Source organism: Lepidochelys olivacea (assembly GCF_965140295.1).
Source record: "Lepidochelys olivacea isolate rLepOli2 genome assembly, chromosome: 11".
Taxonomy (NCBI): Eukaryota; Metazoa; Chordata; order Testudines; family Cheloniidae; genus Lepidochelys; species Lepidochelys olivacea.
The window spans coordinates 69,379,686-69,398,142 of NC_140421.1; the positions used below are offsets into that span (position 1 = coordinate 69,379,686).

General features: G+C 43.2%; 1 protein-coding gene across 3 annotated transcripts in view; it reads left to right on the forward strand.

Annotated features, from left to right (window-relative positions):
- The window catches only part of UBE2F (ubiquitin conjugating enzyme E2 F (putative)), a 134,028-nt gene that overhangs the window by 74,483 nt on the left and 41,088 nt on the right, over positions 1-18,457 (forward strand). For all 3 annotated transcript variants that reach the window (XM_084644145.1, XM_084644144.1, XM_084644146.1), the window contains exons 8-9: positions 12,874-12,906; positions 16,231-16,293. In XM_084644145.1, the coding sequence (XP_084500271.1) occupies positions 12,874-12,906; positions 16,231-16,293 (96 nt within the window). The remainder of the gene's footprint in view (positions 1-12,873; positions 12,907-16,230; positions 16,294-18,457) is intronic.

An 18,457-nucleotide genomic window follows, 5' to 3' on the forward strand; every position in this document is an offset into this window, starting at 1 on the left:
TTGCATCACTAATTTTAATAAAAATATTTTCATTTGCATTGGATAAATTTATAAATATGAATTGAATTGCCCAATGATTTAAACAAAATGTTTACTATTTTAAGTCCTTATTGATGATACTAGTAGAATGACATCTATAAGATTCCTGCAATTGTTTTTAAACCAGATTTCACCCATTGTCTTCTATACCAACATAGCCTTGATTATATTTACATTAGATTCTTATTTAAAATAACCTTTCTGTTCCGTTTACTAGATATGGCTACGTTTCATAAATTGGTTCCAGAGATGAACAATTAGACATAACAAATCTGATTTAAAGTAGACTAAAAAAAAACAAGTGCCAACTCAACCAGTAAACAATACCTTAAAAAAGCCAGGCTGTCATGTGGACTCTTTTTAGTAAAGATAAATGCAGTACAGTTTCATGGTTTCATTTTTATATATTTGTCAGGATTATATTTTGCTCTGTTGTATCCTAGAGTACAGCAGAGGATGATTCTGTTTGCAGCAGAGCACCAGAGCAGGAAAACTTTCATATAGTTGTGAAAACTATATGAGCGCCTTCAAAGTGCCACCCGAGCCATGCTGCCTGAGCCCCAGGGTAGCAGCGGCAGGGCTCCGGCAGGCCCGGGGCTCCCTGCAGCGGCTGGGGCCCAAGGTCCTTTAAGTCACCACCGGAGCCCTGCCACTGCTACCCCAGGGCTCCGACAGTGGGGCTCGGGAGGGAATTTAAAGGGCCTGAGGCTCCAGCCACTGCAGGGAGCCCCAGCTCCTTTAAATCGCCAGCCTGGGGAAGCCGGTCAGGTCCGGCATGCCATACCGGCTCTTGCTTGCTTTCACCTCTGGCCCTTGGTCACCTCAGGCACATGGCTCCTGAGCAGTGTTTGATGGGGCTATAAAATCAGACTTTCAAAAAGCTCACCACATTTGTCCCTGCATGTCTGAGAATACTCTTGAGCTACTCCTTATCAAGAAGACATACTGTAGAAAATCAAATGTCTTCTGGCCAAGAGAACCAGCCCCTGCCACAACATTCACCAGGTGCGATTCACATCAACTGAGGACCTAATTTTTTTTCTTTATACTACTGTTGTCATAAAATATACTTTTACTTTGAGTCTGATATTTCTCCTTTACCTAGTCTCAAGACTATGGGTTAAGTTCATTGTTTTGATTTCTGTAGCGTAACTGCATTGCAGACTTTGTGGGACTGACTTTCATTTTTTAAACTTCATGGAGAAATCAGCGTATAGTTTTGTTGGTCCCAGGATATGAGAGAGACAGAGTGCACTCATCTTGGCTCTCTGAAAAATTAGTGAAAGAACGCTTATTTTTAAAAAAAAACCAAAAAACTATGACCTTTAATAATCCCTGCTTCATAAGAAATGTGCAAAAACATACCCTGTTTCTTTTAACTGCTTCTTGCAGTTTCCCTGTTTTTGAATGGTAGTAATTATTGCTCCCAGACATGTAAAAGACATTTCATGAGGATGGCAGAGTACACTAGAAGAATTTAATGAAGCCATTCCTGTTTTCCAAAACTTTGGTAATACTTTCTGAATACAGAATTATTTAGTGGGAGTATATTCCTGTTGCCTAGTCTCATGGGGGGGTGTTGCATTTAGTTTTCATTATCATTGTAGTGTTCATTCTGAAGCTAGTTCAGAAATCCAGTGGGAGCGCTGGTTTATAAAAGAAAGTCTGCTATGCTGTAATGTAACTATATGGGCAAATATCAAGGGCTCCAGTAAGAAGAAAGTATGTTGTTTTGTATGCATGCTGTTACGGATTCGGAGCCTGTGACATGCATGGCTGACTCTGTCTCTCTGAAACTGAAACAGAGCTTGTTTACTGCTTCTGAAATTCTTCAGAAACGTTCAAATATTACTTTGGAGCAGTGGTCTCCAACGTTTTTAAGCACAAGATCACTTTTTGAATAAGTGCAACCCAGAATCTACCCCATCACTTCATCCATCCCCCCGCCCCGTCACGCGCTCTCCCTCACCCACTTTCACTGGGCTGGAACAGGGGGTTGGGGTGCAGGCTCTAGGCTGGGGCCGAGGGGTTCAGAGTGTGTGAGGGGGCTCCAGGCTGAGCCTGGGACAGGGGGTTTGGGTGCAAGAGGAGGTAAGGGATGCAAGTTCTGGGAGGGAGTTTGGGTGCAGGAGGGGGCTCAGGGCTGGGGTAGGGGGTTGGGGTCTGGGAGGGGCTCAGGGCTAGGGCAGGGGGTTGGGGTGCGGGCTCTTGCCGGCCCTTATCTCAGGTGGCTCCAGGTGGGTGGTGCAGCGGGGCTAAGGCAGGCTCCCTGCCTGCCCGCCCACCCCGGCCCCGTGCCACTCCCAGAAGCTGCCAACATGTCCTTGCGGCCCCTGGAGGGGGGCACATGGCTCCTTGCACTGCCCCTCCCTGTAGGCACAGCCCCCGCAGCTCCCATTGGCCGCAGTTTACCGTTCCCGTTCCACTGTGTGGGCAGTGCCTACAGGTAGGAGCAGCACGTGGAGACCCCACCCCCTCCCGACGCAGGGACATGCCAGCAGCTTCCAGGAGCAGTGTGGGGCCAGGAGAGGCAGGGAGCATGCCTTAGCCCTGCTGTGCCACTGGACTTGTAGCGGCCAGAGACTGTGATAGACTGGGCAGAGACTCCATGATCGACCAGTTGATCGCGATTTACCGGTGGTGACAACTGCTTTGGAGGGAAGAAAGTAAATGAGACTAGGAGGAATTCAGAGGTTTCCCATTTTTTCTTCCTTCTTTCATGCTAAATAAAGCATTTTATACTAATATTTTAAATACTCTGTAATCTAGATAAATATAAAGTGAGTAAAAAGAAAAGGAGGACTTGTGGCACCTTAGAGACTAACCAATTTATTAGAGCATAAGCTTTCGTGAGCTACAGCTCACTTCCTCAGATGCATATCGTGGAAACTGCAGCAGGCTTTATATATACACAGAGAATATGAAACAATACCTATTCCCACCCCACTGTCCTGCTGGTAATAGCTTATCTAAAGTGATTTCCAGCACAAATCCAGGTTTTCTCACCCTCCACCCCCCCACACAAATTCACTCTCCTGCTGGTGATAGCCCATCCAAAGTGACAACTCTTTACACAATGTGCATGACAATCAAGCTGGGCTATTTCCTGCATAAATCCAGGTTCTCACATCCCCCCCACCCCCATACACACACAAACTCACTCTCCCGCTGGCAATAGCTCATCCAAACTGACCACTCTTCAAGTTAAAATCCAAGTTAAACCAGAACATCTGGGGGGGGGGGGTAGGAAAAAACAAGAGGAAACAGGCTACCTTGCATAATGACTTAGCCACTCCAAGTCTCTATTTAAGCCTAAATTAATAGTATCCAATTTGCAAATGAATTCCAATTCAGCAGTTTCTCGCTGGAGTCTGGATTTGAAGTTTTTTTGTTTTAAGATAGCGACCTTCATGTCTGTGATCGCGTGACCAGAGAGATTGAAGTGTTCTCCGACTGGTTTATGAATGTTACAATTCTTGACATCTGATTTGTGTCCATTTATTCTTTTACGTAGAGACTGTCCAGTTTGACCAATGTACATGGCAGAGGGGCATTGCTGGCACATGATGGCATGGACCCATGGAAAAGAAGCCCTTGAGGAATTCCACCATGATTTCAACAATTTCCATCCCACCACCAACCTCAGCCTGGTCCAGTCCACACAAGAGATCCACTTCCTGGACACTACAGTGCTAATAAACAATGGTCACATAAACACCACCCTATACCGGAAACCTACTGACCGCTATTCCTACCTGCATGCCTCCAGCTTTCACCCTGACCACACCACACGATCCATCGTCTACAGCCAAGCTCTGCGATACAACCGCATTTGCTCCAACCCCTCAGACAGAGACAAACACCTACAAGATCTCTGTCAAGCTTTCTTACAACTACAATACCCACCTGCAGAAGTAAAGAAACAGATTGATAGAGCCAGAAGAGTTCCCAGAAGTTACCTACTACAGGACAGGCCTAACAAAGAAAATAACAGAACGCCACTAGCCGTCACCTTCAGCCCCCAACTAAAACCCCTCCAACGCATTATTAAGGATCTACAACCTATCCTAAAGGATGACCCAACACTCTCACAAATCTTGGGAGACAGGCCAGTCCTTGCCTACAGACAGCCCCGCAACCTGAAGCAAATACTCACCAACAACCACATACCACACAACAGAACCACTAACCCAGGAACTTATCCTTGCAACAAAGCCCGTTGCCAACTGTGCCCACATATCTATTCAGGGGACACCATCACAGGGCCTAATAACATCAGCCACACTATCAGAGGCTCGTTCACCTGCACATCCACCAATGTGATATATGCCATCATGTGCCAGCAATGCCCCTCTGCCATGTACATTGGTCAAACTGGACAGTCTCTACGTAAAAGAATAAATGGACACAAATCAGATGTCAAGAATTGTAACATTCATAAACCAGTTGGAGAACACTTCAATCTCTCTGGTCACGCGATCAGACATGAAGGTCGCTATCTTAAAACAAAAAAACTTCAAATCCAGACTCCAGCGAGAAACTGCTGAATTGGAATTCATTTGCAAATTGGATACTATTAATTTAGGCTTAAATAGAGACTTGGAGTGGCTAAGTCATTATGCAAGGTAGCCTGTTTCCTCTTGTTTTTTCCTACCCCCCCCCCCCCCCAGATGTTCTGGTTTAACTTGGATTTTAACTTGAAGAGTGGTCAGTTTGGATGAGCTATTACCAGCAGGAGAGTGAGTTTGTGTGTGTATGGGGGTGGGGGGGATGTGAGAACCTGGATTTATGCAGGAAATAGCCCAGCTTGATTGTCATGCACATTGTGTAAAGAGTTGTCACTTTGGATGGGCTATCACCAGCAGGAGAGTGAATTTGTGTGGGGGGGTGGAGGGTGAGAAAACCTGGATTTGTGCTGGAAATCACTTTAGATAAGCTATTACCAGCAGGACAGTGGGGTGGGAATAGGTATTGTTTCATATTCTCTGTGTATATATAAAGCCTGCTGCAGTTTCCACGATATGCATCTGAGGAAGTGAGCTGTAGCTCACGAAAGCTTATGCTCTAATAAATTGGTTAGTCTCTAAGGTGCCACAAGTCCTCCTTTTCTTTTTGCGAATACAGACTAACACGGCTGCTACTCTGAAACCTATAAAGTGAGTGACGTCCACCTTAAGTAAATTGTTTTCATTTGGCTAGTAAGTAATAAAAATACTATTTTAAATAAATATTAAGGTTGCAGTATCACGCACTAAGTGTCTACTGAGCATGTGCAAATAGATTTTTTCCTGTTGATCACTACTCTAGTTTAAAAAAAAAAAAAAAAAAAAAAAGGAACAGGAGACGTCTCTGTGTGAGAGTATGACTATTTCCTTTTCTTGATTCCAAGTGATAAATATTTTACCAAATGTCTTGTCAAACATATATTAGCTACAAGATGGAAAAGTCTCAATCTTCAGTATAATTAACTAGAGTCTATTCGATAAGAAGTACTCCTTAATAGTTTTATTTAGGGAGTTTCCATGGTGTAGTTCTTTAGCTGCTTTTGTCTGACTTTTTAAATTAAATAAATAGTTAAACACTTCTTGCATATAAAAGGAAAATCTTATTGGTAATTTACATTTTTACACTCTGAAAAACACTATGTAGTTAATCTTTCAGACATCTGAGAACACAGTTATACAAGTCAAAGGCAGTGTGTCAAAGGCATAATTTTGGTGTAGGTTTGATAGCAGACTGTGAAATGGATGTGAATTACCTACTTGCTAGGGTTGGCGACTAGAACAGAAGTAGGTCTTCCGACCAAATGAGATGCTTTAAAATTCTTCAATCTCAGGAGAAACTATTTTACAAGCAGCACTTTGTATTTTAAGTCACTATTGCTAAATCTGAAAGGGAGGCATTTTGGAGTTGCAATTTTTTCTTTATTTGGGGTGGCATAAATAAATCTGTAGGGCGTTTTTGTTTTTTTCAAAGTAATGATTTTTAGACCCAACACAAGTATGAAACAATGTTATGGGGCAAAGAAAGAGAGACCTTCATCAATCAACCTTTGTACTGACATGTTGATCTTCTGATGTGCCTTATGTTGGATTCACCATGCTTTGGCCCAAACAGTTGCAGCAGTAAGTGATGGTCACCCTCTTGGTCAGCATAGCAGGGACTGCAACTTTGACCTCCAGAGCCACAGCACTCTGCAGGGGCTCATGTTATGTTGTTTTACTTTCTTAATTTTGATTTCTATGCAAACAAATACGTTTTATTTAACTACATAGGTATATTTGTCAATTATAAAACAGAATCCATACAAATATAAAAAATCAAAATAAAAAAAGACCAATTTTTTTTAAACATCTGCTGCATAAAATAGCCCCCACACTAATAATACCAATTGTCTTGCACCTTCCCTAACCCCCAAAGCCTGGTTAAATAGATGGGATTTGCGATGTGCTCTGACAACCTACAACCTTGCAAATCTGCATATTTTATAGGCAAAATCCTGTGTTCTCTGGAGCTGGCTTGACCTAAATACTGTATCTAAGGTCCTGAATTCTAAAGAACCTCAGTACAGCAGAGGGGAAATTTTGGAACACCTTAAGATAAATTATAAGCAGTGCAATAGTTAACGATGTGCTGAAATTTAAATTGTTGCTATTTTTCTTAGAATTAGTATCCTGCAGATGCCACTGCACTGGTTTGCTCTCTTGATTCCCATTTGGAATATTTTGTTGCAACCAAAAGAGCAAGAAACCTAAGGTCCCCTCTCTCCCAGACCCCCCTCCCAAAAAAAGACTTCAATTCTGTCTAGCACAATTCTGCATCAAGTTCTACAGCCACCGACTGCAGTCACATACTATATGGGTTGTTGTTAATACACAAACTGCTAGTTTCTTCCCAACACAAACTGCTAGTTTCTTCCCACTTTTCAAAGGAACAAATAGTGCTGTACTTTTTTATGCAGGTATAGTATACATGATTTAAAAATACACTTTGCGTGTTCCTTCTATTTCTAGTTCTTCTATTTATTCACAAATTCACGAATTTCCAGTGGGTCACTAATTTGTTTGGTTTCAGAGTAACAGCCGTGTTAGTCTGTGTTCGCAAAAAGAAAAGGAGGACTTGTGGCACCTTAGAGACTAACCAATTTATTTGAGCATGAGCTTTCGTGAGCTACAGCTCACTCCACGGTATGCATCCGATGAAGTGAGCTGTAGCTCACGAAAGCTCATGCTCAAATAAATTGGTTAGTCTCTAAGGTGCCACAAGTACTCCTTTTCTAATTTGTTTGGGTCTCCCAGCAGTCTACTGAGTATAATTGTTTCATAGGCTACTTATGCAGAAGACAATCTGTATGTAGTATTGGCATTCAAAATCACACATATTGATGTGTACAAACATATGTGTACAGTATGACCTTTTTACACAGGGCTAAATTTTTGGTTGGCTCTGTGCCATTGTGGTAGAATTATGATGTGGGCACAGGGAGCCTTTTCCTCCTCTATGCATTTTCATTGTAGAGGAAACCCTAACAAAGCTCTTGCTGGGATGATTTAATTGGGGTTGGTCCTGCTTTGAGCAGAGGGTTGGACTAGATGACCTCCTGATGACCGTAGAGATTCATTGCCATGGAAGCAAATCCCAAATAGTGGCAGTGATGGGAGACTTTCACACTTATAAAAGATTCACTGTTATCATTCTATAACAGCTATCACAAACTGCTAGGAAAACTGACCCGAACCTTGGCCAGAGAAACTTGGTTTTGTTTCCATAGTGATTATTCATTATTTTCCATGATGACTTGATTAACACACACAGTGTCCCTTGTCAGCTTCTTGGTTTCCTTAAACAATGTGTTGAAGTTCAGTCAACATACTTTCACGTAGCGGTCTTTCCAGGACACAGACGCTTTCTCCATTTTACAGTTGGTTCGGCCTACTACCAGAGTCTGGTCCTTCCGTTTGGCCTGGCTATAGCACTAAGAGTGTTTGCCAAGCACATGGCAGTAGTCGCGGCCTATCTCGGGCGTTGGGGTATCCAAATTTACCCGAAACTCTGCGACTGGCTTGTCAAAGGCAATTCCGAGGCTCAGGTCCAACATGACATCACTGTACTACAATCACATGCCGCTCCTTGAGACTACTGGTCAACCACAAAAAGTCCACGTTAGTTCCAGTTCTAAGGATAGAATTCAGCGGGGGCATGCTCGACTCAACCCGGGCAAGACCATTCCTGCTGTTAGACAGGTTTCAGGCCCTGATGGACCTCATCACGGAAGTGTCCGCATTTCCCCTGACAACAGCGAGGGCATGCCTACGCCTACTAGGCCATAAGGCAGCTTGCACATACGTGGTCTGCCATGCCAGACTCCGTATGCGGCCCTGCAGCAATGGCTGGCATCGACCTATTCCCAATCCAGGGACAACCTGGAAAAGATCATAACCGTTCCTCTGGCAGTTCGCACCTCGCTGCGGTGGTGGACCGATTGCGAGAAGGTTCTGGAAGAAGTCCCATTTCACAGTCCCGCTCTATCTGTAGAGCTAGTGTTGGACGCTTTGGAGCTTGGTTGGGGGGGCACACCTTGGACATCTCCGGACCCAGGGGATGTGGACCCTGCAGGAGACAACATTACACATAAATGTAAAGGAGCTCAGAGTGGTCCAGCTGGCCTGTGGGGTCTTCCTGCCACACCTGTCAGGCAAAGTGGTGAGAGTCCTGATGGACAATACAGCCTCAATGTTCTACATCAACAGGCAAGGAGAAGCGCGCTCTTTGGCTCTCTGCCAGTAGGCTCTCCATCTCTGGGACTTCTGCATTGGCCACGACATCCATCTGGAAGCTGCTCACCTCCCTGGCATCAGAAACACCCTAGAAGATCACCTCAGCAGGGACTTCTCCTCTCACCATGAGTGGTCGCTCCACCCGGAGGTCGCCCTCATGATCTTCCAGAGGTGGGGAATTCCCTGAGTAGATCTGTTTGCCACCAGGCAAACCAGAAAGTGCCATCGGCTTTGCTCCCGGTAGGGCCTGAGCAAAGTCTCCCTCTCCGATGCCTTCCTCCTGTTGTGGGCCGAGGGTCTGATGCATGCGTTCCCTCCGATCCCTCTGGTCACCCGGGTCCTAGTAAAGTTCAAGAGGGACAAGGCACAGGTTATCATGATTGCCCCGCGTGGTCTTGCCAGCACTGGTTCAGCACGCTCATGAACATGATGGTGGCCCCTCCCTGGCCCCTTCCCTGCTGTCCGATCTGTTCTCTCAGGATCATGGTCGGCTCCTACACCCCAACCTCGAGTCTCTACACCTCTCAGTGTGGATGCTTCGTGGTTGAACCCGGAGGAGAGTACCTGCTTGGAGGAGGTCGAGCAGGTCCTCCTGGGAAGTAGGAAGCCATCCACGAGACTAACTTACCTAGCCAAGTGGATGAGGTCTTCCCGCTCGGCGTCGGAGCGTGGCATTTCTCCCTCGCATTCTTCAGTTGAGTCCATCTTGGACTACTTACTGCAGCTCAGGAACCAGGGTCTGGTGCATTCTTCCATCAGAGTGCATCTTGCAGCCATCTCTGCATTCCACCAGCCAGTCCAAGGTCAGACAGTCTTTTCTCATGACATGACTGTCAGGTTCCATGACAGAATGAGGAGTAATGGTCTCAAGTTGCAGTGGGGGAGGTTTAGGTTGGATATTAGGAAAAACTATGTCACTAGGAGGGTGGTGAAGGACTGCAATGCGTTACCTAGGGAGATGGTAGACTCTCCTTCCTTAGAGGTTTTTAAGATCAGGCTTGACAAAGCCCTGGCTGGGATGATTTAGTTGGGGATTGGTCCTGCTTTGAGCAGGGGCTTGGACTCGATGACCTCCTGAGGTCCCTTCAAACCCTGATATTCTGTGATTCTATGAGGAGCCTCGAGAGGCTTTACCCGCAGGTACGGGCCCTTGTCTCGCAGTGGGACCTTAACCTGGTCCTCTCCAGGCTCAGCGGCCCGCCTTTTGAGCTGCTGGGCTCCTGCTCCCTTTCCTATTTGTCCTGGAGGGTCGCTTTCCTGGTGGTGGTGACCTCGGCGAGACAAGTCTCAGTAATTAAGGCCTTGACCTTGGAACCGCCTTACACAGTTTTTTATAAGGACAAGGTCCAGCTGCGGCCCCACCCAGCCTTCCTGCCGGTGGTGGGATCTTTCTTCCACATGAGCCAGGATGTATTTTTGCCAGTGTTTGGTCCGAAGCCGCACAAGACTGCTGAGGAGAGGCGTCTGCACGCACTGGATGTCCGGAGGGCCTTGGCTTTTTACTTGGAGTGTACCAAGCCTTTCCGTAAATCGACCCAGCTCTTCATCGCTACAGTAGATAGGAGGATGGGCCTTCTGGTTTTTTTGCAGAGGATTTCCAACTGGATCACCTCTTGCAGAAGGACCTGTTATGAGCTAGCAAAGGTCCCCCCGCCACCAATCGTCAGGGCTCATTCGACTAGAGCGCAGGTGTCTTTGGCGGCCTTCCTGGCACACATCCCGATCCAGGACATCTGTAGAACTGCAACATGGTCCTCAGTCCACACGTTCACATCTCATTATACCATCACTCAACAGGCTAGAGATGACGCTGGGTTCGGCAGAGCTGTATTACAATCTGCACAACCATGAACTCCTACCTGTCTCAAAGGAAACTGCTGGAAGTCACCTAATATGGAATGGATATGAGCAAGCACTTGAAGAAGAAAAGACAGTTACCTTTTCCATAACTGGTGTTTTTCGAGATGTGTTGCTCATGTCCATTCCACAACCCTCCCTCCTTCCCCGCTGTTGGAGTTTCCAGCACAAGGGAACTGAGGGTGAGGGGAGACGGCAGCGCCCCTTATACTGCGCCATACAGGCGCCACTCCAGAGGGCACCAGAGCTGCTCCCCTATTGATACTGCTGAGGGAAAAACTTCCGGCACCAGTGCATGACGAGTAAACACATCTAATGTGGAATGGACAGGAGCAACACATCTCGACGAACACCAGTTACAGAAAGGTAACTGTCTTTTCTCCCTTTTTCCAAACGCTTTTGTTTTCTGGCCCTGAAAATGAATAATAGCATGCTAATTAGATCATTTCTGGTGAGGATGACTGCTCACCACCACATTCTTAAGAATTCTAGGCTATTTGTGCACCTTAAACATCTGAAATTCCTACTCTTTTACTATAAATTTAAACAGTAATGTTCTGTCCTTGTGGAATACTTTAGTGACTTCAGGAGGTTTGCAGTGTTTACTAGCACTGATGACTTTAGAAACTCCATTAGAAGAAAGTGCTGAACAAGCTAAAATATTATTCCCTAATGTTACTTTGCTGATCTGTATGATTAAAAATAGATGAACAGAGGGTGTTTTTGTATAAAATACATAAATGGGGCAGTAAAAAAACTATTCATCAGATAATGCTGACACCATGTCCTCTGCCAGCTTTTGTAATCGTAACTATTGACAGAGTTGTTAAGGTATTCTGTATTACCATACCTCATCATTTTGACTAAGTTCTGAGGGACCAGAGTAGTAAACAAGCTAAAATGCATCCATTCATTCAACCTTTTTTTATAAGCGAATATTGCAAGATGTTAAATGAGCATAAAATGCATTTTGTTTTCTATGCCATAGTGAGAAGGGTTTATTTCTCTGAGGGGTTGTCTGCATGGCCAAAAAAGGTGTGTGTTTAGATTAGGACAGCTAACTCACCTTAGCTCTCCAGGTGTAAAATCCTATTGCAGTCACAGCACTGTAGTGAGGTGAACTAGGTGAGGTCAGTCTAAGGCTGGCAGGTACAGTGGTGACTTTATCTCATGGTAAAAACTACAGTGCATCTTCTCTAGTAGGAGTTTACAGTGGGCTGCCTAACGTATAAGATACCTTGCTGAATAAAACCCATCTTTGTTAAAAATTGAAGACATAGTCTGAGAGAAGGTTTAATAGGAGCTCTGTTTTACAGTCTCTGATTCAATTAACTGTAGTAATGTCTTATCACTTAATCTTGCTCATTGTTTGTCAGCCCATGAAATTTGTAACTCGGGACACACACCTGTAGGCCAGACAGTCATGGAACTGGAGTTAAGGAAAATGTTACATCAAATGACTCTAAATGAGGGAGTCTCAGGGGGCAACACTTCCATCTAGTTTACTGATTTCTTACTGTGAATCTGTAATTGCACATTGATTGTCCCTATTCAGTTAAAGAAAACTTGGAGGTAGAGGCGAGCAAATAATTTGCAATGAATAATTAATTTGATAAATGTAGCCTCTTCTCCTACTTTCAGAATATTCACATATAGATCAGTTTTCTCAAATTTGATATTTCATGTCTATTTGACAAATATTTTGTCACATTTTTGTATGTTATGGATTGATCACGTACAGTTCACCGCGAGTACCTGATACTTCCTATATGAAATCTGAGCTGTGGTGTTCAGTTTTTATTGGTGTGGTCAGTCACTCAGTCTTGTTTCTTTTCCTTGAACACAGAAGGGGTGAGTGCGGTTTCAGAGTGTGAATATTTACACAAAATTTTAAAATGGATGTGTTTATGTTAACAGAAAAATTATTCACCATGTGCTACTTGTACTCGATGACGGTTTTTAAATGTCTCAGAGGTGCTTAAAGCCCTGAATAAGTGCTTTTTTGCATGTTATATACTGAAATAAATATTGGGAAAGTTTTAAACATTTTGAATATAAAGAAAAGCCACCCAATACTCACCTCCTTTCCTAGATTTAAGACTTTCCATCATTTTGCTGGGTTAATAGAAATGTAAAGGATGTTAAAATGTACAAAATATTTTAAGTACACATGACTGATTTTGTTGTTTTTCCTTTTCAGGATGTTGTTTGGGGATTGAACTCTTTATTTACAGTAAGTAAGACGATGCAATGCATGCAGCTAAATTTTGTTTTCCCTGTCAGGTGGTTTTCGAAGTTACTTGGTATAGACCTGATCCAGTGTCTCTTTTATAGTTAATGTTCGTGTTCCTCCTGTCTTTTGTGGTGTTTAATTAACCCCATTTATTAGCTAGCCATGGGGATTATCATACAGAAGGGCATATGCTGCCTTCCTTAATATTTTTTTGTATTTATAGTTATAAATCTATGGTTCAGCCTTTGGTAACGAGTTGCTTAGGGTTTTCCACAAATCCTAAATTCCTTCAGTGAGTTATTGTGCTGGGAATGTGAGGATTACTTTGGCAGATAACTGGTATTGCTGTAATCCTGAAAAGTTGAGGGTTGGGATAAAAAATTGCCCAATATAGGTTTAATTATTGACAGTTATAATCATTAAACACACGTTGGAGGTGTGAGGGGCTCTGAGGATCTCCAACCCCCAGAATGAGAATAGGGCCTGACACTGAATTAAAACATGAGATTGCTCCCATGGAATCCCACATGACATGAAAAGATTTGGCAGGAGCAGGAAGCCTGAGCCTCCTATTTACAAGAGGCAGCTACGAGAAGTGGAGGGTACATGTAAAATCCTGGATTAATGGCAGGAACAGGCAGAACTGGAGCTAGCAACCCTCACCTCAGATATACAACAGAAGCCAGAAACTGCCCCCATTGATAGATTAGAGGCAAGTAGAGATAGCCCTCCTCCCCTCTGAGGCAGAGGTGTGGGGCGTGACTGTCATGGATAACCCTTACTGCTGCCTGGTGGCAGTGGGAAGGTCAAGGGTGGAGAGCAGAGGGATCATGGTCAAGCTGGCCACCTGAGCTCTCATTGCCATCACTTCCTTCAACTGCAGTAAGGGTTACCCTAACTTCTCTAAAGAGCTACCCCAGTGCATAGTGAAGCACCTGGGACAGGGAGCAGAGTTGCTGGCTATGTCTGCCCAGCCCTGTTTCCTCAAGCCCCAGCTCAGATAGAAGGATTCTGTCCCTCATTTCCTGAAGGAGGAGCTGGGTAGCTGAACCATCACTGCTACCACCAGGAATATTTTTCTAAAGTTTGTTGAATAGACAAAGATTATGGCCACAGAACCCTGGGAAACTGAGAGCTTTCATGGGCCAATGAGGCTTAATTTGCCTGGATTAGGGCCTTTAGTAAATTAATTTATAAAAAGATTGGAGAGCACTTGACTTTTCAGTGCAGAGTAATTAGAATACAGCACAAATATAAATAACTAAAATAGGGTGAGTCTGGTTTAGAGAAACAAAAAGAGTGCAACGCTACAATAGGAATACACATAAAATATATATACAGGGCGAACATCTGAAAAGAGTGATGATCATGCATGACAGACTGCAAAGATTTGTAATGTCCTAGAAGACTCTCATCGTGTATCTTGGATTTCCCCTGTGCATATGCTCAAAGGCTTTTTGTAAATAATTACGCTTTTAAAAGCTGATGTGGGCTTGTTTCTAGAAACAAAGGAAGGTAAGTGAATGATTGAGAGTCTTGCTCAGCTTTTGGTTTGGAGAGAAAATTGAAACTTTGTTAGGGGAAAAAAAAATCAATGACCATAGAGATTCATTGCCATGGAAGCAAATCCCATATAGTGGCAGTGATGGGAACCTTTCACACTTATAAAATGATAGCTGTTATAAAAGATTCACTGTTATCACACACTACGAGGAAAACTGACCTGTACCTTGGCCAGAGAAACTTGGTTTTGTTTCCATAGTGATTATTCATTATTTTCCATGATGACTTGATTAACACGCTGTCTCTTGGCAGCTTCTTGGTTTCCTTAAACAATGTGTTGAAGTTCAGTCTTTCTGCAAATACAGCACAAATAATAGTGCAGGTGATACATATTACAGACACTGCAAGCCGTGCCAGTAAGCTGTAGAATGCACTTGCAGTGTTCTCAGCTAAAAGAAGACAGCTGCTTTTTTCTGAGGGAGGAATTACTGAGTGATGGATGTTTAGAAGTAAAATTTAAAATGACTATATTTAACCCTTTTGTACAGTTTGTGTATATTCATCCTCAGCACCCCCATTTCTTTCTTTCTTTCCTTCTTTCCACTAGTTTTCCTGGATTCACAGAACAAAATTTGGAGGAAATAATACTGAGGCTATGTGATGTGGCCCAGCATTAGAATGTCACACCCTTTGTTGCATCTAAGCTGAACTGTACAACCAGAGAGAGTGAGCTAGAGCAGCAAGTTAAACTGATGTCTGTGATGAGTAAGCAGTGGCAGGAAGCTCCAGAGATTCTTCTGCCTGCAGCAATTTGATGGGTGGGGAGTAATGTGTAGGGATGTAGAAGCAGGGTAGCAGGGACCAGATCATGGTGGGCAGAGATGGGAATCATGAGCAGTTACAGGCATCCCAGCCTCACACTCAGAGCTGCTCTGTCTTCTACCTTCCATGTCCCTGCTTCTACCCTCACCACTCCCCTCCGGGTCTCTGCTTCTCTTACCTCCACCACTACTACCCTATTCCTGCAGTGCCTGCTGCTTCCCCCACTCTTTTCTCCCCGTTTCCCCCCTAAAACCCTCCCTCTAAGGTCTGTCAGACTCCAGACGACACAATCTCCCCACTCAGGAAGTTACACTGCTGCCTCTAATATCTGTCACCAGCAGCAGGGGCGTCAGAGAGATTCCTCTGCCAGCAGCAGCAGCCAGTTTGTGGGGCTGATTTTCCTCTAAATCATATTTTTCTAGTTTTCCACTTTTCCCCAAAATCAATGATGCTCTGCCAATTGATGCCTAGAACATTCCTGGAAATTTTGGAATTGATCAGAGGTGATGTTCAAAAATAATCATGTGATATCCAGACAATCAGAAAAATGCCATCAAGTTTAGTGTAGAGCCTTGCTTCGCTTGGCCAACAATTTGTAATACAGGACACACACCTGTAGGCCAGACACTCATGGAACTGGAGTTAAGGAAAATGTTACATCAAGTGACACTAAATGAGGGAGTCTCAAGGGGCAGCACTTCCATCTAGTTCACTGATTTCTTACTGTGAATCTGTAATTGCACAGAGCCTTGCTTCGCTTGGCCAAAAATTAATCAAGGGTTGGATTGTGACCACCAGACTAGTTTGAATTTACCCCCCATAGGATCTAAACCAGAGATCTGCAGGTATAAAAGAAGCAATTTCTCTAAACCTACTGCACTTGCTGGCCTCATCTTATTTGTTTCATCACACTAAATGTATTTTCAACCTCTTACATAATATGATAACTAGATCATTATTTTTTCTTACTTAAAAAAAATTCCCCTGACTCTTTTCCAGGATCTCTTGAATTTTGATGATCCTTTGAATATTGAGGCTGCAGAACATCATTTGCGGGACAAGGTGAGTCAGCAACTTACTGAAAGCATTTTTTTTCCCCAAACCAGTATACATCTTGAGCTGACCACCTCCTCTGCCTCCCCCAGAGAGACACCTGTTTCTTGTGTAAGTCTTACACAACCCCTGCATTGCATGTTTTTTCATTAAGCCAGAGGGAACAGGAGGCTTTTAAGGATGGCGAGCAGTCCTGCTCTTGTCAAAACAATGCCCACTGATCCAATTTTTCCCATATAAAATAAGAACTGCACAAAACAAAATATGGTTTACCAAGGAACTAAATACTGGCCTAAGTAATAAAGAACTTAGAAAACAATGCATCTTAAACTGAGAATGTAATTGAAGATCTAAAGTTAATGGGTCTGTTTGAACCTAAACTTATAAGGATGAGTTAATTCTCTTGATATAGACTCTGTAATTGACCAGAACTATTTGTCTTTAATAGTGTGGGGAGAGAAACCAAACAAGCTGTTTCTACTGTTTTGTGGAGTCTCCAAATTGTCTTGTTCATCACACATTGTCTAGGGACACGCTGTAATTCATATATACATGCAGACTCTCTCATATGTATAGCAACTTCATTTGAACTAGTTTAAAATCAGTTCATCATGGAGGGTTGATGAAGGCACTTGAGATCTTCATGAGTCTTTAACATGATTTTGTGTGGGAGCCTTTGCAGAAGATTGGCTAGACATGTCCTGCATGGCTTCAGTTTCCCGTTTTAGCCTGAACAGTTGTGCTTATGGGGCTTTGGAGCTCTTATGGTTTAGTGTTGAATTGCAAATTAACCTCTTCTGGTTTTTTTGGTGGTGTTCAAGTTAAGCACGATGATTAAAGAAATTCTCCAGATTAATAGTGATCGGAAGAGTTCAATTAAAACAGGAAGTCAAGCAGCAAGTATAATTTCTTTAAGACAAGTGCCAGTGTATCTAGCTTACTTTTCCCACTATTTCTTATAACAATATAGTACGGTAAATTCTGGTATAATCTGTGTTTGTGCTTTTTAGAAAAACAGAGTGAAGACAGCATGAAATTGGGAAAGTTTTAGTCCAGCCCCTGCCCTGAGTTCCACTTTTAAGGAATTTATTCCCTGGAAATAGGATAAAACCAAAAAGAGAACACCTTTTGAGCAGAGGATGTCATGGAGCTTTACTAGCCACTAAATAGGAGAGAAACTAGCCATAAATAAAAAGTCAAGAAAATGGAGCCAATAAAGCTAAAAAAGAGTGAGCCTGATTCTCTTCCTCCTTATGCAACTTGAGATAGAATTGTGCACTAAGATATAGTCATTTAAATCTGTGTAAACCCTCTGAGGCAGTGAGGCTACACAGGTGTCCCTGAAAGTATAATTTGGCATGTAGAGACTTCTCATTGTGAAGTGCCAGAAGGAAAGAATTCAGTTTGACTCTGATATTAGGTTGATTTTTACAAGGATTTTACCACTCTACTCACAAACAAGGATTTGCAATAAAATATGCTGAGACTATAAACATGGATACCCACAATACCATGCACTCTAAAATAAACCATGCCCATCATGCAATAATGTCTCACTTGTCAGAGAATGAAAAGCCAAGAGTTACTATCCTGCATCTCTATAACTATACTCGCAAATTAAAATCCACGGTGATACTAAGAAAATGGTAGTAATAGGATTTTCAGGGAAAGGTTTGTTTTAATAGCAATTGGGGAATGAGCAGTAAAGTTTGAAAATACATACTGCTATACCAGGCAGTGTCAAATGCTTCTTCAGGTGATATGCAGTGTAGTTGTAGCCATGTTGGTCCCCGGATACTAGACACAAGGTGGGTGAGCCAATATCTTTTATTGGACCAACTTCTGTTGGTAAAAGAGACAAATTTTCAAGCCATCCAGAGCTCCTCTTTAGGTCTGGAAGTACTTTCAGGATGCTGGGAGTACCTTTCCCAGACCTGAAGAAGAGCTCTGTGTGGCTCGAAAGCTTGTCTCTCAGCAATAGAAGTCGGTCCAATAAAAGATATTACCTCACCCACCTTGTGTCTCCAAGTGATAAGTAGTCTTGGGAAGGTTTATCGGGTTAAAAATCTTTTAATTTTTGAATGAATTTTTTTTTTTTCCTATTCTGCAGAGGTTGAAAATTTTCTCTAAAGCAATTTTAAAAATTAATAAATTTCCTACTCAGGTAGGTTGA